Below are 21,258 nucleotides of genomic sequence, written 5' to 3'. Positions count from 1 at the left end.
TAACAAAGGGTCACGTAGATATTAACATCATTGACAGGAGACTGCACTGCCTCGTGTCAATGTTTTGAATGGCAATTTTCTCACGATTTACAAGTAGTTGAAAACATTACAGATATTGATAGTAATCAGTTGGACAAAATATATAACACTGGCCTAGTGGTTTTTGGATATTTTACTGCACATATCTTACAAATTGCACCTTTAAGTACACTATGGAAGTGTACTACTTTTTCACCTGGGTATCTAAGGCTAAATATTATTTGCAGTAAGTGGACAGGCATAGCCAAATGGTGTTTACATTTTGTGTGATATTTCATTAAAAACCTCCTGATTTTGAAGTACCATAAATGTCACTTGTAATAAGCTTTTAATCACATTATAATAGGTATGCCATTAAAATGTCTTCGACTGGTGGACTTGGTAATTATCTTATGTAGATCGATGCTAATTTTGTTCCAACAATCATGAAGTTCACAGTCCGCTTCCGATGATAAATTAAGTTATTTTCAAAATCCTACATTTTTGGGTGTAATGAAATGAAATGAGTTCATATACCAAGCAGGTTTAGTGAATGATTGACAATGCTACCAATGTCATATAATAATTAGCTTTATTCAAATAATCTTATTATGTGCCTGCTGTTTAGATTACATGTGCTCTCTCTCTCTCTCTCTCTGTCTCTCTCTCTTATATACAAGTTCCCAGTTCCTGTGGTCTAGCAAGTATTGTAATGAGATATTAGATTTATGTTATTGCAGGATCATCTGTTTGGGGGTTTGTTTTGTCGTCTCTCAACAGCTCTAAACACACATTCACAGCATCTGTTCCTGAGTGCTCATGGTCCCCTTTCATACACAAATCCATCTTTACACAGATGCCGGGACGCAGGCATTGCATTTTATTAGATTTATCTTAAAATAATTACACTGTAAAATGTAATAAGTTGAGTTTACTTAAAAAAGTGAGGAAACTGATTGCCTCATAATTTTAAGTAAGTTAGTGTATTGCTTTTAAGTTGGCAAAACTTTATATTATTTGTAGCCTGAACTTATTCATCAAGTAAGGTAGAGTATTGATTTTAAGTTGTCAAAACTTAACAGTACAAGTAGACTAAACTTATTAATCAAGTAAAGTTAAGTACTCTTTACTTAAAATCATTAGTTGAGATAACTTCTTTTTATTGTTCACTTTACTTGTAAATATAAGGAAACTGATTGCCTTACATTTGTAAGTAAGCTGAACTAACAAAAATGAGTAAAGCCAAAAAGCAACAAAATGAGGTTAAAACATTTATTTTAAACTTGTTAACAGTGTACAAAGTAAAACATTTTTGTCACACGCACGCGCACACACACACACACACACACACAAGAAAGGGGTTTGTGTTCAGTCACCCATCAATCTGGATACCCAAAATGCAACAATAGACCTAAGACAGTCTTGTTTCTGTTATTACAAACACAATGAACACACCTTGACAAACAAATTCAAAACTAGTTTTTTTTTAGTGACTGCAGTTTTGGTTTTGTATCCAGGTTGTCATGTGACTGATAAAAAATCACAAATTGCATCAACAGACCTACAGTAACAATCTTGTTTCTGCCATCAGAAACACGCAAAATACAGCTTAACTAAAACATCAAAGTTTTGCAGCAATTAAAGTTGAGTTTTTCTGGAACTTGTATCCAGGTTGACGAAAAATAAAAACCCCAAAATGCAACAGATCTACAGTAACAGACTTGTTTCACACAAAACACACTACTTCTCATTAGTATGTTTTGTAGTGATGGCAGTTTTGACTTTAGTGATTTGTGTCCCAAGGAAAGAAAAACCCTGTGAATCAACTCAAAATAAACTGTGAAGAGGTACTCCATATTTAAAACAACGATCAGTCCAAAAACTAAACACATGGCATGTGATACTTTCTCAAGTCCATCCATGGCTGTGACACCCTACCAAATAATTGCTGTAAACCATGTGGAGAAATGTGTCTGTCCTCCGGCACCAGACTGAGAATTCCTATTGATAGTTGAGGTGGGTCACCATCACAGTCCTAATAAGATAGAAACGCAATATTAATATACATTCTCATAATACAAATGCAAAGTGGATGTGTCATTTAAAAATGTAAACTGTTCAAGGTGATGTAACTAGTTTTTGAAGTGACACTTAAATTTGTAACAGTGCTTCGGTTGGAATTGCCAATAATAATTTGGACCTTTCAGCAGAAGCTTCTTTCCTGGTGGTGCAAAAACATCCTTGGAACATATTTAATTAATAATATCTTGTTAGAAAACTCTTCTATAGGTAAGGTATATTGTATAGGCAGCAGGTTGTTTTTCCAGAAATAATCCCCAACAGTGTGATCAGGACTCTGTGTCAAGCAGAGGGTCTTGTATCAAACTGAAGGGGCTTATTTCATGATAACAACCTGCTGTCTGTGCATTATCCCACTTATTATGTGGCTATTTTACTCATAAGGTAAGCAACATTAAATATTTATTTGAACTATTTTATTAGCTTATTTTTAACCTGATTTTTAACAGGAAAACCTGTTTATTTTCAAGTAGTTTTAAGACAAGACGTTCAAATGTCACAAACACACTATTTGGTTTAATCATTTGTAACTATAACATCATATGTTATTAAAAGACATTTGATTTAATTTTGTGTATTATTAAACTGTACCTGTCAAATTTATTTCCAGCATACGGGTTACAGCGTGTTTAAGCGGTTCTAATCTGTTTTGAATACATCTGAATGTAGTCGAAAGTGGACAGCTCAAAACGGTTTGCACACTGTTAAAGGAATAGTCTACTCATTTTCAACATTAAAATATGTTATTACCTTAACTAAGAATGGTTGATACATCCCTCTATCATCTGTGTGCGTGCACGTAAGTGCTGGAGCATGCTGCGACGTTTCGATGGCATTTGGCTTGGCCCCATTCATTCAGTGGTGCCATTTAGAGATAAAGTTAGAAGTGACCAAACACATCAACGTTTTTCCTATTTAAGACGAGTAGTTATACGAACATGTTTGGTGGTACAAAATAAAACGTAGCGCTTTTCTAAGCGGATTTAAAAGAGGAACTATATTTTATGGCGTAATAGCACTTTTGGGAGTACTTCGACTCGGCGCAGTAACACCCTCCCTCTCCCATTATGAGAGGGAGAAAGGGAGCGGACTTTCAGGCGAGTCGAAGTACTCCCAAAAGTGCTATTACGCCATACAATATAGTTCCTCTTTTAAATCCGCTTAGAAAAGCGCTACGTTTTATTTTGTACCACCAAACTTGCTTGTATAACTACTCGTCTTAAATAGGAAAAACGTTGATGTGTTTGGTCACTTCTAACTTTATCTCTAAATGGTACCACTGAATGAATGGGGCTAAGCTAAATGCTTAGCGTCGCAGCGCGCTCCAGCGCTTACGTGCACGCACACAGATGACAGAGGGATGTATCAACAATTCTTAGTTAAGGTAATAACATATTTTAATATTGAAAATGAGTAGACTATTCCTTTAACACCTGTATTAAGCTTTGTTCACTCATAATGCGATAAACCAAAACCCATAGTGTCATGTTGATTATTTCGCTACTGTCAGGTATACATCTCAGACTGATCTTTGAATATTTGATGTTTTGCTTTCTTTATAATTTTTGAATTGGTTATGTAATTGGCATAAAACCTTTACCTGGCAAATAAATTATGTTTTAATTTATTCACAGCATTTATCAGAAGTTATTGATTCTCTTAATTGACGGAATAACTCAATGGCGGGGAAAGAGTTCAAAACTACAATACAAATATCTCGCTAGAAATGCAACCAAAACTGAAAATATTACTTTATTTACACTAAATGTGTGCTCAGTTGCTTTCTTGCCCACCATTTTATTTTATCGAACTCAACCAGGCTCGACCAATCCTGAGCATGCTCACGCATAGAATTGTGGGACAAAAGGATGTGCCTTGGTGCCTTTAATTATCTTCTATTTACACATTATTTCTTTAATAATGCTAATTAAATGCTAACACAAAAATTAGGACATCTCATATTGATTAAACGAGAAGAATACTAACCATGTTTGTTTTCAGGAAGTCTGTAGTGTCTTCTGCAAGAAGGATAGCAAGACCACAGAGAACTACCGTCCACCGAGCACTGTCATCAGTGATGTTCTGACAAATAATACATAAAACATTGAGATCAACAGTGAGAACAGATTACTTAAAAGTTAGCAAATGGACTTAAACTATTTAAAACAAACAAACAAAAATACTTACTATTAGATACTCAAGAGAGCTTTTAAACTTTTCTTTCATTCAAAATCTTCAAAAACAATGTTTAGCAAGGGATGAGAACAATTCTTGCTTGAGGTTTTTGCTTGCGACTTGGTTGTACTCCACAGTAACGTTACTATATGAAAGAAGGATAACAAAAGAACATCATATCAAGATTTAAAAAGTTTTGACATGCCCTAAATAAAATGTGTGTTAATTACCTGACTTTCCATGAAGGGTATGCGTTCTCTTCAAAGAAACAAGCTCCTGCTAAATAATAATAATATACAATTAACATAGTATATTGATTGATAGATACTAAGAAGCAATTGTAAAAACAACATTTTACGCATTCACTCTATAAACTTAAAACTTTTTATACAGCACATCTCTTATTTAACATAACTTGGCATTTTAAGGTATGAAGTTATTAATGTTTTTTCTCCAGAGGTGGGTAGAAACATGCTTACTGCATTACATTGACTTGAGAAACAATTTTGAAAGCACCTACTTTAAATGTGCTATTTTACCTTTTATAAGCAGTTCTAAGCATTTTCATGTAGTTTATTATTATAAACCACACCAACACGAATTATAAACTCACTACTTAAGCAGTTTTTCCATTGCATACTTTTACTCAAGCAGTTATTACTATAAGGCTTAACTTTAACTAACTTTTTATATAATTACATTTTTACTCAATCTACCTCTGCATATTAGTTACTTATGTCTCTTGAACGAAAATGTTTATCTTTAAACATACATGATTAGCAGTTGTTGGATTGCTAATTGTGATCAAATAGCATGCATCAGTTTTATTATTACCGACAAAATATTACTGTTTACAAACTGTGATTGTAATATTGCGATAAAAACGTAGCAATTAAAAAATAAAAATAATATATAAGCACAAACTTACCTCCTCATGCTCTTATCCGACCATGTGCTGTTGTCGTCTTCTTCAGTTAACCACTCAGTTAAGCCACCACTTACTCCTTGGGAGCATTACTGCCACCTACTGTGCAGTCATCCTTTTTGAAAATACTTGAAATTTTAAGTTGAGCTAAATTAATCTGTTAAGTTTAATCAAGTTGACTTGAGTTTGCATAGAAAAAAGTTGGGATTACTTAGTTAAACTAAGTAAGGTTAACAAACTTAATTAAATAAGTTAAGTTTACTTAATCTTTTTAGTAAGCTCAGCTATTACATTTTACAGTGTATGCTTATTGTGCCATCCCATGATACATAAAATGTCACCATATTTTTACATAATTTTTTTTTATAAAATGCATTGTGTCTATGGAATTGTCCCTGTAAACCACATATGCCAACATGTGTGTGTGTACTCATTTCCAAAGTGAGGTGTTGCTGTTTAAAATGAAATTATTATCTCCTTTAAAATGAGGGGAGGGTGTCTCTGCTAAACTTTATAATGAGAGTAAATTCAGCTGAGTGAATTCCACATGGTGTTAACCTTCACCACGATCCACATCTTTCCGCTCTTTTGTGTTCACACCTGTCTGCTAGCTGGGGAAAATAATCCTGGTCTGATGTGCGTCTGAGTTTAATTATTTCTACAGCATCAGGCCAAACCCGAGACAGCTTGACAAACACACCAGGGGGGAAGAGCTCAGTCCTTAACAATCAAGTGTGTCACATCAAACTGTCATCTCTCTCTCTCGTACCTTTTTGGTTTTTATATTCCTTTTTATGTTTTATGAGTTTTTTGCTCTCCCGAAGACATTGGAGAATACGTGTTCATGCCAGGTTTAGTAATATTATAAAACAAAGCGACAAAGCAAAAACAAAAATATTTCAAGAGTTCTGCAAGGGAAAAATTGCTTCGCAAGGAAAAATTGCTTCGCAAACTCATATTCATCTCATAACTTATTGGCATCTTACATAGTGAGTCTCTGAAGCAATATATTAAGCATAAACACGGGTCTACAGAGAAATGCTTGTCACAACAACAGTAGTTGTTCTTCGCGAGTCAGTGCACTGTGTTCTACCCAAGGTAATAAAAAGTAAGAGAGGAGCTCAACAAAGTTAGAAAGCAGTTTATGGCTTTCGGTGACAAACAGACCAGGCAGCATGGGAATTATAGATCAGAGATAAGGAATGCAGGAATGCACCACAACAGAAAACAAGATTTCATGAATGAACGCATGCTTTGACAGGGCCCATTTTCCCAAAAGCATTCGGTTTTACACCACATCACAAGGTTCAACGAGGGCTTTCTTTCTTTCTTTATTCACTCTTGTATCTTCTGTGAAGCGAGAAGATTTGGTAGAAGAAGCAAATAGCTCTTGACTGAAGTACTAATTAATTTACAGATTAAAAGGGACATCAAAGTCACCTCATTTAGCAGGAGGGGAACCTTTAAGATAAGCTTCTTAGAAACATGTTGACTTGATAGGTCAACACATTAAGTTAACAAAAAGTCAAGAGAGGGCCATCATTATTTAAAGTGCCATATCTTTATCTGTTTAAAAAAAAAATCATGATCGTTTCTTGTGTCAAATTTGCTCAATCATGACATGTTTCAGATGGATATGTAGTTTCAGGTGTTACACACACACTCAAGAACAGCACAAGATTTGACAGACTACTACATTAAACGTTTTTTAGCATCTCTCCAATTTCATCCTTATTCACCATGACATTGGGTCGGCAGTGGCTCAGTGGTTCATGTAGGTTGTCTACAAACCAGGAGGTTGGTGGTTCAATCCCTGGCTCCACCTGACCAAGTGTCGAGGTGTCCTTGAGCAAGACACCTAACCTCAGCTGCCCCGACGAGCTGGATGGCGCCTTGCATGGCGGACACCGCCGTCGGTGTATGAATGTGTGAGTGAATGAGTGAATGTGAGGTAACTTGTAAAGCGCTTTGGATGGCCATGGGTCTGTTGAAAGCGCTATATAAATGCAGTCCAGTCCAGACAAGCCAACATAATTCCATGGCAAAGTGGCTATAATTCATATTTATTCATACGATCTCATTTATATGTTTTAGTATGATCTGCTTTCACCTCAGTTACTTTGGGTTTAGGGATTTATTCATGCTTTATTTCTAATAAGCTTATGCGATTTACTTTATATGCAAATTAGCCACTTGTAAAATACTGACAGTATAAATTCCTGTTAGATCAGGATAGAATTAGGGTGTTTTCACACCTAGTTCGTTTGAGCCCTCCAAACGCTCTCAGAGCAGTTCAAGGTGTATATGTGAACAAACCAAGTGCTCTCGGACCCCCCTAAAAGGACCCAAAAGCGAACCGAACTCAGACCACATCCAGAGGTGGTCTGAGTACGGTTCGCTTTTGGGTTCTTTTGTGGTTCGATTTCTTTTTGATATGTGAAATCAATGAGGTCCCGGTCCACTTTACGTGTCGTTTTGACATTGTATCAAAATCAGCTGCTGCACAGAAAGCTGGGATCTGAGTTCTTATGAAGTTGTGATGTAAACAAGAAAGGGTCTGAGATCACTTGAGTTCTGAAGAGGACCAAAAAAAGAACTGGGTCCACTAGTGTATTGTGAACACCAAAAGGACTGAGGTCACATTCGGCTAGTTCCTTTTCTGGTTCACTTTAAGTGAACTGGGTTTGGTTCTTTTAAAATGAACTATATGTGAAAACACCCTTAGTTTCTCAATATACACACTACTATATATACAAATGGTTCAACTTAAAAAAGTAAGTTACCTGGTTACCTTAAAATTGTAACACAACAATTTTTACCAATTTTTTTCAAGTTAACTTATATTTTTTACTTGAATTAACTTGCAATCTTAAAGGTATAGCGGAAGATTTTCACAAATTTTAGAAAAGAACCGCCCTCTCCACTTTAAAAAAAAATGCAATTGCGCAATACTCTACCTGCTCCCGGGAGGGAACGCCTATTAAACGTGTGCACGAGAGAGCATGCACGAGCCTAGTTTTTCCTCATGCACGCTCTGTTTACAAGTTGCTGTCTGCATACATTGAGATGTTTACCGTGTCTGCGCAGTTCGTGACTTGTGCCAGGGCTAGCATCACTAATCATACCTTACATCAACTTTTACTAGCAGTGATTTTAAATGAATTTCAAACTTTACCTGTCGAGTAGAAAACTTGCGACTGAGGCATCAGTGGGAAGCCCAATCTGTGATTTTAGTATACGCCAGAGTGTGAAATATTATCCCCAAAACAATCTGGTCTTGTTTCTTTCTTCAGAGGCCTTTCTCTTCTTGTCATACAATCCGTAGACACTTTTTCTCTTGCGACCCTCAGACTTAAAAAAAAAACGGTGAGAACGCGAGCTTCAATAAATGGCTGAAACCGAGCCCAACACAAATATACACCTGAAAGTGCGCATGTGCAGAAAGCAGACCTAGGGATGAGCACCTACGACGGCCTTACGTAAACATATCACCAGAATGATTGACAACTAGGATGACCAATAGTCTTGATCAGGGGTGTCCAATCCTGCTCCTGGCGATCGACTGTCCTGCAAAGTTCAGCTCCAACCCAAATCAAATACACCTGAAGCAGCTAATCAAGGACTTCAAGATTATTTGAAAATTGAAGGCAGGTGTGTTTGATTAGAGTTGGACCTGAACTCTGCAGGATAGTCGATCGCCAGGAGCAGGATTGGACACCCCTGGTCTTGATGATCCACCCGGAAAAAGAAAATCCTCGCTATACCTTTAAGGTAACCAGGTAACTTACTTTTTTAAGTTAAATTTTTTTTGTGTGTGTTCCAGTAATTCCAATCAAAACACATTTTTGTTGAGGTCACAACTGCCTAAACCGAGACCAAGATCAGACCAAAATCAGAGTTTGTTGTGACAAACCGAGATAATATCAAGAACTCGACCAGACCAGCACTCTATAAATTCAAAGATCCACATAACCTTCTAAAAAAATCATAAATAAAAATTAAAAGTACAGTAACTGCAGATGTGATTTTTAGGATGTTCCTTGGTTTCTTTGATCAAACATACAAAAAGGAGTTAAAGGATTCATATGGCCCGATTTCATGTTTTCCTTTGTTTTTAGAGTGTTAAAAGATCTGTAAAGTTGCAAAAATTAAAGTTTCAAATTCAAAGAGATCTTCTTTTTAAAAGTGATGCCTCATCCACACCTTCCTAAAACGGCTTATTTGAACACACCCCTTTCGTCATACTGACAAAACATTTGCATAACACCACCATAATGTATATTATTTTGTATATATAAGATAGAGGGTGTAACTTTCATTCGCAATGTAGTATTGTTGCCGCCGCTATGTCATGGAGAAGCTGTGTTTTTTGTTGCGAAAGGCAAACTACTTTGTTTGGCCTTCCAATAGACGAAACATTAAGAAACCAGTGGTTAGGTTTTATTTACAACACTGTTCAAGAACAGTAAGGCCCAAATGTTCGATTGTGTGCTGTACATTTGACTGCTTTCTGAACATTGGGAAGTACAAGGTTGGATATACACAAAGGGTTCGTCTAAAAAGTGGATCAATTCCAACTTTGCAACTACAGTACACTCTGGTTCTTCTGATTGACACCCTGTAAGTAGTCAATGTTTTAATATTTTTTAAAAATTATACCGACTATTCGAACGCAAGTTTTAAGCAGTGTAGAGTCGCTTTCACTATTGCCTTGGGAGCATATTGTTTAAATATGGTAAGGGGCGTCACATTTCCTTTTACGCAATTGAGGTATTCGGCCATTCATAACACACTGCATAGCTGGCCAGTCGGCTCACATCTGTTCACACCACGGTTTCTCAGAACGATGAGCTTTGTACAAATCAACACATTACAGAAGGACGGGACTATGAAGAGCTACAATATTGTACGCAATGTGGAAACTAATGCATTTTTTAAACCAATAACCATGCGAACACATTGTATCATACCAAATACACAAAGTGATGTGCTTTTTAATCTTTCATTGCTGAAATTGTAAGGTTATAGGTTTTTTGTTTTGCTCTAAAACCTCTGTTAATATTAACTTCTTATTTATTAAACTTTCTATAAAAACTATACACGTTTTTAATGTTTATATTGGTGAAAACAGATATCTTGCTTATGTGATATATTATCATATTTATTTTAAAATATAAAGAAACAAAAACTCATACAGGTACTTTTTGCAATCATTTTGAATTGAATGGGCATTTGTTTTTTTTAATTTTGTTGACATTTTTGACACAATCTCCTGTTTTTTTCTGGCCTGGCACCAAAGTAACAAAATTATTCAAATAAGAAATAAGTTCTTGATTGCATTTAAAGCAGAAAGCATTGAATTCAATCACATTAATATGCAGCAATAAATAAGTGATATTCCCACAGTTGTGGTCTTGACCGCTCTTGAAATCAAATCTAAATCCTTTTTTTTTTTGACTAGTTGCAGAACAAGACCATCAAAAAAAGTTTCTAAGACCTGTCTCAGGACCAAGACTGGTGGTAAGTACTATACAACATTAGCTATACAACACAATTTTTAAAAAATTGTTTCCATCTTTATTGCAACAGGACCCCTGTGTACAAGTCATTGATTAGTTTTGGTGATGAGTGTTTGGACGATTTTACAGCTTGGTTTAAATAATATATATTTTATTTAATCTTCCAGTCCTTGTTGTCAGGAGATGAGATTTTAAGTTTTCACATTGCAATCCTTTAAACTCTTGAAAGATTAATGAATATCAGATTCCTCAGTATGACCCCTTCGTATTACAGAAAACATGTCATGTTTGTTAAATTCATCGCCTTTTTAGCCTCAAGCCCTTGACTTCAATCAAAATGTCTCCATCAAAAAAAAAACCCTGTCTGCTGATGCTGGTCCTTCCATTAAACTGTCCAGTACACACACTACTTTTTCACACACTCAGACACCCATAGTGTGAGGAAAGCAGGACATATGAGAAGTTATATTGTTGCCGCGGTGATAGATGTGGCCATGCAGAAGCTGTGATTACCGAGCTTAAAGCTCACATCCATTAGACCATCATTTAGACCTGCTGGGCTCCGGCCAGCCTCCTTCATCAGACAAAGAAAGGAAGGAAGAGCGAGAGAGGTAAAGCGCGAAAGAGACAGTGCAGAAAAGAGGTGTTTATGAGACCGAGGTCTCATGTTTCCTCTTTAAAGAGGGCTGTCGTAACCATGGTGACGGATCTGTTATTGCTTTTGTTCCCAGATACAGAAAATGATTTTTCATCTGGGTGATTATTAGAGGCACAATCTCTTTCTCTATCCCTCATTTTCCAGAGCGATCATCCATTGTAACCTCCGATGCAGACGCACATTCACCCTCATACGGTACAAATGGCAGAACGTACAGATACAAAAAGCAAAGCCCCCATGAACGGAGCGTTGTTGAGCCTCGATGTTCGCCGAGAATATTGAATAAAACTTTGTTAAATAATCCTTTTAAAAAACTCTCTCACTCACTGTGAAGGAAACAAACAATCAATTTCACTTTCGCTGATATTGGCATAAACCTGAACAAAATAGATTTGGACCTGAAAAGCGGCAAAGTTCACCTTTAACTCTCACAATGGAGTGAAGCAATAAATACAACGCTCAGCTTTAAACTGAGAGCTGTCATTGAAGGAACTATTAAGGGACATAAACACGGAGAAAAGCGGGCGATTGAACAGGAAGTGTAATACTGATTGATCAGTTTGTTGGGTGCAGGCAAAATGTATTTTGTTGAATAGGAAACTTCAGGCATTCACCACCAATACGTCATAAGAAGTGAAAGCATGCTGTAAGCGCGTCTAGACCTCTTTCATTTCTAAAATAAAAATGAATGACAGAAAGGGAAAGAGAGATAGAAAGAGAGAGGAAGGGCGCACCAGCATTTTCCATTATCGCCGTCAGAATGACCCACCTGCCAGTCAAAGTAATAGAGTGTAAGGAAGAGATTTGAATTCTTCAGTCAGGTTATTTTAGGATGGGCTCTTCAAAAGTGTAAAGTACCTGAAGAACTACAGTACTGTACTGTACAATGAACCGACTTAAAAATGCCCAAATTTTAATTTTAGTCCGAAGTGTTGTACTCTATTTTTGAGCTCTTTTTGATTGTTTTAATGCACCCTGTCTGTGTATTCCTGGCTAAAGTTTTAAATAATAAAGTCTAAATAGTTTTCAAAAGTTACCCCTCATATTGCAGAAGTTGATACAGCAAATTGAAAATGTGCCCAATGGAAACCTGTCAATTTTGCAATCCCATATATTTTACGTTTGGGTGAGATGATTCTTTTCTAATAATTCGAAAGAGGTATATATTGCAAAACTGCAATGAAAACATGTGTAAAAGTCACATCATTCTTTAAATATGCTGTGGTATGTTTGGTTGGATGACAAAACAAAAGAGGTTTTAAGCGGCATCGTAAGAACCAACAAGCGCATTGCATAAAAATACGTCATGAGCGATTCGAGACTCCACTGATCTGTTTGCTTTCGAATCGCTCTCGTTGTATTTTGATGTCAGCTGCCTGTCAGTTTGGGCCCTGTCCCAAATGCTGCACTTTCGATCTCGTGGCCTTAAATTGCTTGTGCTTGCTTAAGGGCGATTTATAGTTGTGCGTAAGTTCTATGCCATAGGCTTTCCGTAGCCTGTGTGTAGGCTATCCGTAGCCTGTGCGTAGCTCTGCGTAGCCTGATGTGCACCTCGCAAAAATTTTAACAGTGCGTCAGTTCTACGCGGACCGCAAGCGCTGTGATTGATAAACTGCGTCATAGGTATTTTCATTTGCGATGGTGAAAACAAAGATGAGCCAAGTTGAGGAGTGATTTTACTCAAACTGCAACAAGAGTCACTGTTTATTTACTTTTATCATTGCTGGTCTTCTCAAATCATACACAACAAGTTGCTGTTTCTTCTTCGTTTGTGGGTTAACTTGCCAAGCTTCTTCTTCTTTGACGGTCGCGCTGCTACTGTGGTTACACACGTGGATACTGCCTACCAGCGGTCTGTGCATGTGTTTGCACGTCGACGCGGAAGACGACGCAAAAGTATAAATGAAAACTGACGCGGACCTACGCACAACTATAACGAGCCCTTTAGTCTACAAGTCCGTAAGGTGTCCCATCTGTCATTTTTACTTCGAAGTGTGTTCATCAGCGCCCCCTTTGCACCCTTGATGCGGTCTTCGGCGAAGCCCACACTGCAGCAGGCTTCACGCACTTTACCAACCCAGAAGTCCATGTGAAAGAGCAATCAGACCAATCAGATGATGGAAAGGAGGAGTTCACAGGAGTTCTCTTCCTATTTTCGGCGTGACGCTCGAGTCTGTCCCAAAATCGTCTCCGATGCGCCCTCGTGGACTCGTTTCAAGGGTCCCTAAGGTCTGCACTACATGATGTCATCAAAGTGTGGACTCGAAGGAAGTCCATAAAGGGTCGTTCACATTATAACGATAACTATAAAAAATGTAGTTTTATATTAAAGACAAAAGCGGAGTTCACACCATAACGATAAAGATACAACGAAGGATATTGTTGGCTTTTTGAGCAATTTTTTTCCACCTGATGAACGATAAACTGTGACAGCCAATCAAATCTATTTGAACTTCAAGTGCACGCGCACTTCAAATAACAGTGGAAAAGCTCAATGCAGAGGTCTATAACATAAAATTACCTCAGGTATCCAGCGCTGATGCAGTTTCTGTTCCACGTAATGCTTTTTTCCTACCACACTGACTATGCCAAAAGGTATTAACTTTTTAGTTTACACAAACTAGATTCACTGTTTAGACTTACGTGAAAACCAGGGTGTTGAGGACATCTGCTGGTTACCCACCGTGTAAATGCAACAAGAACAGCATATTTACTTATTCAGTGACATGTAAACAATTGCAAAAGTTTTTATTACAAGAAATATCCAATAAAAGTTAATGTCATTAAAGGCAAATATTTGCGCGAGTGCATTAGCATAAAATTATCGTGATAATGTGGACACTTATATAGTTATAGTTAACGTTATAGTTATCGTTATAATGTGAATGGCCCTTTAGTCTGGAGTGTGCCATTTGGGACAGGGCCATACATTGCGATATGAAGTTGAACACATTGGTCGCCATGTTGTTTGTTGTATGTGTGTTCGACTTCATGCGGCGCTGCACAGACTGATCGGCAGCTTGCTTGAAGCAATGCATACCGGTTAGAAATTTTGTCCGACTTGAGCTGGCGCGGATGTATGGCATTAAAGTATCACGGCTTGACGACTCCGTCTTCAACTCCTCTCTCGTGTTTTTAGATTAACTTATCGCGAGAGAACAAAATTATGTTTTACTCGCATAACATCGGTTACTGGAAATGCCGTCATTTTGCAATATTTTTTATTAAAATAATGCAAATAATCAATGGGAGCCAGGCTATTTTCAAGCATTCAACAACCAAACATGAATAGAAGCATACTGTTTTTAGCATTTCAGTCAGTATTGAAAGTTCTATTCCGCTGGTACAGTTTGTAAACTGTACCCTTTCTGTTCTCCGAGGTGTGTGAATATCCTGCATTAGATCTCGGAAGGTCACCTTTGCTTCTCTCCCATGGACAAACAAAAGCATGCCACTGGCAGGGGACGATAAGGAAATATAGCTGAAATGGGGCTCCAAATGGGCCACGGTTATCTGTCTATACCTGGTGCAAGTGTGTATGAGGGCACAGTCTGATTTAGGTCTACATATTATTGGGCCCGTAATAGATCAGATACAGACAGCAGGTCTTTGACTGATGACCGAGACCCTCATGGCTGAAGAGAAAATGAGAGTGAAGAATGAATAAAAGTGAAGGACATAACCCTTGACTTATAGGACCCTAAATTCTCTACTATATGATTCATGTGCCAGTAAAGAGATGCACTGACTCCGCAGAACAGATAAAACTGTCTACTAAACTTACTGAATACGTTTTATTGTACAGGTTTTGCTTGGGAAAAGTTTATTAGCTTAGATAAGATCTAGAAATAAGAAAAAACAGCTAAAGATATACTTAAAGTAACTTTTATTTGTTATTATTATAAGTGCTGGCCAAAGATTAATCGCGATTAATCGCATACAAAATAAAAGTGATTATTGGTATAATATATGAGTGTGTGCTGTGTCAAATTATTATGTATAAATATATACACACACATTCATGTATGTATTTAAGAAACATTTACATGTTTATATATATTTATTTATATTTTTATATAATCTATATTAAATATAAATAAAAAAAAATGATATATAAATAAAACAATTCTGAAATGAATATATGAATGTGTGTGTGGTTAAATATACATAATAATTACACACAATACACGCACATACATCACGCAAAAAATCACTTTTATTTTGTATGCGATTAATCGCGATTAATCTTTGCCCAGCACTAATAATTATTATTATATATTTATTTATTTTTGTAAAAGTGTTTTAAATATGTCAAGGGAAAAATGCACTGACTTTGCAGAAAAGATGAAACTGTCCACAACTTTACTTTTTACAAACAAATATATTACAAAAGTTAGCATCAAGAATATTCAGCCAAAGCAAATAACTTTTTAAAAGATGAATATTGCAGATGCTGCAAAATAATATCCAAATCTAAGAACTTCAAGAAGACTACAGTTTCCCTCCAAGTTTTTACTGCCAAAGGACTTAAAGTCCCTGTGTAGTAAGATATAAAATGTGCTGTTTCGGACAAAACAGAAAAACGTGAACACCCAACCAAATTTGAGTGATAAAAAAAGCAAAAAATAAAAAAAAATAAGTTACGTACATATTATTATAAATGTTCTTCCACCATTCAATATAGTTCATATTTTTTATCCGCTTAAAAAATCACCACATTTTATTTGTGCCGCCAAACTTACTCGTGTAACAGTCTTTAAATAGGGAAAACATGGAAGTGTTTGGTGGCTTCTAAATTCATCCCTGTTTGGATCCTGGGGAATGAATGGGGCTAGGCTAAATGCTAACACATTCATGACGCGCTGTACAAAGATTAAGTGCACGCATTGAATAAAGATAGGTATATATTAATTTGTCTAAGTTGAGGTAAGAACATAGTAAAATATTAAAAAACGGTGGTGTGTTCCTTTAAGCACGCAACAAAAATGTCTATCATGACCAACTTCACCTCTCAGCTTTCTCAGTGCGGTTTAAAATTGGATCCAGACTGCAAATTTAAATGTCAAAAACATCTTGACATGCAAAACAAAAGAGTTGTGTAGTAATGGAATAGAGTTAATATCTTCAGCAGATGTCTGAAAGGGGTCTCGTGGATTGTTTTGAGACCGACATCTACAGGAAAACGTAACTCTAGATGCAGAGGCATGGCCTCTGGTGTGCCTGTGTGCATATGTTATAACTATATATCTTTGGCAAGCCTTGCTGAAACACATTTCCCCATCTTTTGGATCATACTACACAGGATTTGCTTGGCAGACCCAAGGCTTGATTTCTCAACCTTGGAAAATGCATGCTCACAAAGTTCAGTGCAGTACAGTTTTTATTTTACAATTCAATTCACAATTTTAAATCTCAGATTTTGTGATAAACTGCAACAAGCGTTCAATTGCTTAATTTTTTTATTTCTCCTGTGTTGCGCTGTGTGTAGCCCCGCCCACATTGAAATCTCATTAGTCTGGGATCCCCATAACTGTACATTATACACCAAATATCTTTAACATTGCTTGTAATTGTGTCAAGGTTAAATGTGGACGGACAAATGGTTTGCCACTGATAAGCTGTCGTGTCACGCCTGGTTAGGTAACATGTTAAACTTCATATTCCTGTCCTGGCTGACAGACTCATCCATCAGTCCTGTGCTCAAAAAGCACCCTCTCTTCTGATCTCCAGCAGCATTCCCACACCAGTAACAGCCTGATGAGTTTACCAGCCGATCCGAAACCACAATCGCATGCACTTTGACCTGTGAGTTCATACGTAATAGCTCACATATGAAGACAGAATTGCATATTAGGTGGACCAAGTGAACTTGTAAAAACAGGAGTGGAGGATATCAGGTAGATTGAATATCAGTCAGGGGGCTCTGGGAGAAATCGAATGAGCTCAATAGGGAATTACAGATTTATAATTGTCTTCAGACAGTTTGGAAATTTGATTGGAGGATGACGAAATGATGGAGGAGAACTTAATCTTTGACTTGCAGCATTCTCAGCAGGATATACTGTACTGTTTGTGTCCCTGTGTGTGTGTGCAAATGTGCGTTACAATGGTAAAGCTTTGCTATGGCTTGGCCCCCTGTGTGCACATGCTTTTGTGTATTTGCCTTTCGCAAAATGAAATAATAGCACAATGTAAAACAGGCCAAATTTAATCCATATCCTGTGTTTGTTCTCTGCAAAATCCATTTTAAATCCTATTACCGTTCAAGCGAATGCATATTTATTTGTTTTTTTTCCTCTTAGCTATCTAAAGGGTTTTGAAATAGTTTGAAGCGCACGTTGTTGACTTTAAATTGCAATTCGAGGAATTCTCTGCAGGAGATTGATAAACATAAAAAGTGTATAGACAAACTAATGTAAGACTCATTTTCATACAGATGATATGCATTAGCTCTGAAATGTATGAACGCACAATTAAACTGTCAACTTTGTCATAGGTCCTCTGACGAGGATGTGGGACCACTAAGGTCCTGTATAATACAATAAAAATAGGGACGAACCCAACAGGTTAGGTTTAAATTTAACCTAAACTGGGTTTTTTCCAACCAAATGTTCTAGGTTAATTCATCCCAACGGCTGGGTTTGTCCCCCTTTGACACAATGGTGGGTCGAAAATAACCCAGCATAAAACACAAGAGGTGTTTTCCAGCTCTTTTCTTATTATACCGCACAGCTATCTCACTTACACATCAGAGCATTATTCATTTTGTGCACTAATGAAGTCAAGGCAACTTTACGTTAAAACAGCTATTCTCACCGTTCCCGCCGCACGCTATTTATTCAACAATGCCGTTCATTTAACCCACCCTGTTGATCCGCAATCCCACTTTCCCGCCTCTCATCTGTTGCGTGCCGAGTCGCTAGACATCAAAGGCCCCATCAACAAATGGAGGCGAAAAAGACTTACATGAAAGCTTGATTGTAGATGAAGCAGCTGATTATAATTGCATTTTGTATTCAATCGTTTTTTTTTCTCTCCTTTTTCTAATCGGGCCAACAGCCAGCCTTCTCTTCTGTCATCGGGTAACGTGGGAGAGCGTTCTCATTAGGATTCAAGCACCACGCTCGCTAACTTAATTAAGCATAAGATAGACGCGTGCATAGATGCGATCTGATCTCAATGTGTGTGAGGCCACGTTTAGCCTCTGTTCAAGGGTTCTCGGAGGATGTGATGACTGTGTGATGGGGTATCGATGACATGGGAACGTGTCCCTGTAGCTGAATTGATAGAGCGTTGCGGTAGCAGCAAAGGTTGAGGGTTTAATCCCAGGGAATGCATATTGAAAAAATTTATGTTTTGTATGCACTATAAGTCATTTTGGAAGCGTTTGCCGGATGGATCAATAGACAAGTATCTTGTCAGTTCGGTCTGTTTTTGTGTCTTGTGTTTTCTTGTTGGAGTTAAACCTTTTGAGTAGCTTGTTGATGAAGCAGTTGTTGCTTTCCTTAAAGAGCCAATCAATTCATGATTGTTTCTATTTTAGATGTATAGTGTTATGTTGACCACACTGCTATCACGCCTGATTACGTTTTCACTATTTGATTTAAAGACTTGGGTAGAGACTAAAAGTTTAACCGTGTTGATTGATTGATGCTTGAACATAAAGTCAGTTTTGACAGCTCTGATGAATGCTTTATATAATCAGGCAAATTAATCTGATAGATCCTTTAATGAAATGCAAACTAAGTACAAAACCATTCTGCAGTGGCCTTCTGAACCTAAACCGTATATGCATTATGTCTGAAAGTGATCAATATGCTAATAAATCCCTGCTGGCACGACAACACCACACAGTGACTGCCAAAATGAGGACACACGAGCTAAAGACAGTATACAGATTACAACTATGCAGTGTTTCATATAAAATCATAATTTCAGAAACAATAATTTTTGGTTGTATATTAGCAATTACACACAATTGGGCCAGTTGCCCCCCCTCAGATTATCCACAGACACGCGCGCGCACGCACTGACGCAAGGGTATGTGATACCCACAAGGGGTCGCTGTTGTTTTGCATGGAATACAATTTGATTATAAATGATAATAATTATTGCCACCCTCTATTGATTATTTCAAAGCTTGAATATGTATTTAGTTATACTAAATGTATGCATAATTACATATTTTGGAAAAAAACAAGACCTAGCAATAAACAAGCTCTCTGTCTTTACGTCTCCAACTTTATTCCTTAAAGTGAAATGCAAAATTCTTCACAATCATGTGTTTGAAATGCGCTACGATACAGTGCTGATCCTCTACAGCTGTACCTATTTGTACAGAACTCTATGGGGATGGTGGTGCTTCAGGTGATGATTTAACCCTGTACCTCAGTTTGGACTCGTCAGTGTCTGCGCAGGAGTGGAGAGGAGAGGTTGGCGCAGCAACCTCTTCAAACTCAAATGCACTTATTTTCTTTAAAGCACACATCAGTTGATGCTATTTGTTTTCTTATAAAAAATCGTGTTATTTCAGTCAGTTAGGATTTGGCAATTTTTCCTGACACTAGTAAAATCTTCTGTGGAGGCAAGCAGCCAAGTCGTATTTTACATCTCTGGATGTTACTCTAACCGAGAGGAAACACACGGGAAGCGCGAATCGCGCGGTCCTGCGCTCGAGCAACTTTTGGGATGCGCAGGGTAAATCCGCATTAGAGGATGCGAGCACGGATGCGGAGGAAACAGGGATCCCGCGTTACGCATCACACATCAGGGTGAAAAACCCCACAGAAACGCCTACAAACCTGGCAGACTTTACCAGAAAGTGTCCGCGGATTTTACTTACTAGCTCAAATTTTACTCACTAGCTCCTAACAAAGCGACTGTTTCTTTTTTTATGGCGGAGTTACGCGATGTTAAATGAGATACAACGACTCATGGAAAAAATACTTTGGATGTTGGAAAAGCACAAAATTTGTTAAGCATCCTTCGCGCAACAAAGAGACATCTTATTGGATTTTTGAGGATCCGACCAGAGCACACAAATTTACACCAAACATTACGCGATGTACGTGTGGACTTAGTTTTTTTACTTTAAGGAAAGCGACCCTGATGTGAACTGAATAACATGACGAACACGGCTGGATACCTACCGCGTGAGATACTGGAAGTTTTGTGATCGTCTTTGGATAGCGCGCAAAGTCCCGCCGTGGCCCTTTGCGCTTTAGCTGCGCCTTTGTGCCAAGATGGAAGTTTATCACAGCGCCAAAACAAACATGTTGCGTCTCCACACTCTACATTTCATTATAATGCTGCTCAAAGGTAAGTTAAAATGTGGGATGTTGTTGTCACATGCGCTTGCGTGTTTATGATTTATGGCACAGCGTTGGGATTTCCCATATTTGAAACTAAGAGTTTCACTTTGTGGATTATGATTAACACATTAATATTTTTATATAACATATCAGATAAACATACACTATTCTATCACTGTGAAAGATTTTACTTTTCACTTTTGAATGCAAACTAGTTAGATGGAACATCAATTTCCTAGTTTCAAATCTTAAGGATCTTTTGTGCATTGTGACAGAATATTACCTGTTACTCTAAAAAAATGTAATTTATAATATAAGCTTAACACGTGGTATGTATTAAGATGATCATTTATGTTAAAGATGGGGGATTTGCCCCTTGAATCTTTACCACATAAACACACATATAGACCATTTCTTAATCTCTTAAATGGGACATTTCACAAGACTTTTTAAGATGTCAAATAAAGCTTTGGTGTCCCCAGAGTATGTATGTGAAGTTTTAGCTCAAAATATCATATAGATAATTTATTATAACATGTTAAAATTGCCACTTTGTAGGTTTGAGCCAAAATG

The 21,258-nt window shown here is 37.3% G+C and overlaps 1 protein-coding gene and 1 long non-coding RNA gene across 4 annotated transcripts in view; one reads left to right on the top strand and one right to left on the bottom strand.

Annotated features, from left to right (window-relative positions):
* Nucleotides 1-938: 938 nt before the first annotated feature.
* On the bottom strand, nucleotides 939-5,505 carry LOC129451429 (uncharacterized). Of its 2 annotated transcripts, none has more exons than XR_008646764.2 (5): nucleotides 5,201-5,505; nucleotides 4,503-4,551; nucleotides 4,285-4,417; nucleotides 4,084-4,179; nucleotides 939-2,053 (listed from the first exon to the last, which is right to left on the bottom strand). It is a non-coding gene; the product is annotated as an uncharacterized lncRNA (long non-coding RNA). The 2 variants fall into 2 exon arrangements; XR_012369635.1 differs by having other exon boundaries at nucleotides 4,503-4,548.
* Nucleotides 5,506-10,658: 5,153 nt separating this feature from the next.
* LOC129413382 (transmembrane protein 132C) overlaps nucleotides 10,659-21,258 on the top strand; it is a 326,965-nt gene continuing 316,365 nt past the window's right edge. Inside the window, exon 1 of one of the 2 annotated variants that reach the window (XM_055167095.2) lies at nucleotides 10,659-10,717. Coding sequence is in view for 1 of the 2 variants with exons in the window: in XM_055167094.2 (XP_055023069.2) it covers nucleotides 20,617-20,692 (76 nt within the window). In the remaining variant the exon portion in view is untranslated. Of the gene's footprint in view, nucleotides 10,718-19,761; nucleotides 20,693-21,258 lie in introns of those variants that run through there. The other variant, XM_055167094.2, reaches the window with a different exon arrangement.

This window comes from Misgurnus anguillicaudatus, chromosome 5 (genome assembly GCF_027580225.2).
Source record: "Misgurnus anguillicaudatus chromosome 5, ASM2758022v2, whole genome shotgun sequence".
NCBI classification, from domain to species: Eukaryota; Metazoa; Chordata; class Actinopteri; order Cypriniformes; family Cobitidae; genus Misgurnus; species Misgurnus anguillicaudatus.
The sequence above is the reverse complement of the archived record's forward strand: the minus strand, read 5'-3'. Positions and strand labels throughout refer to the sequence as shown.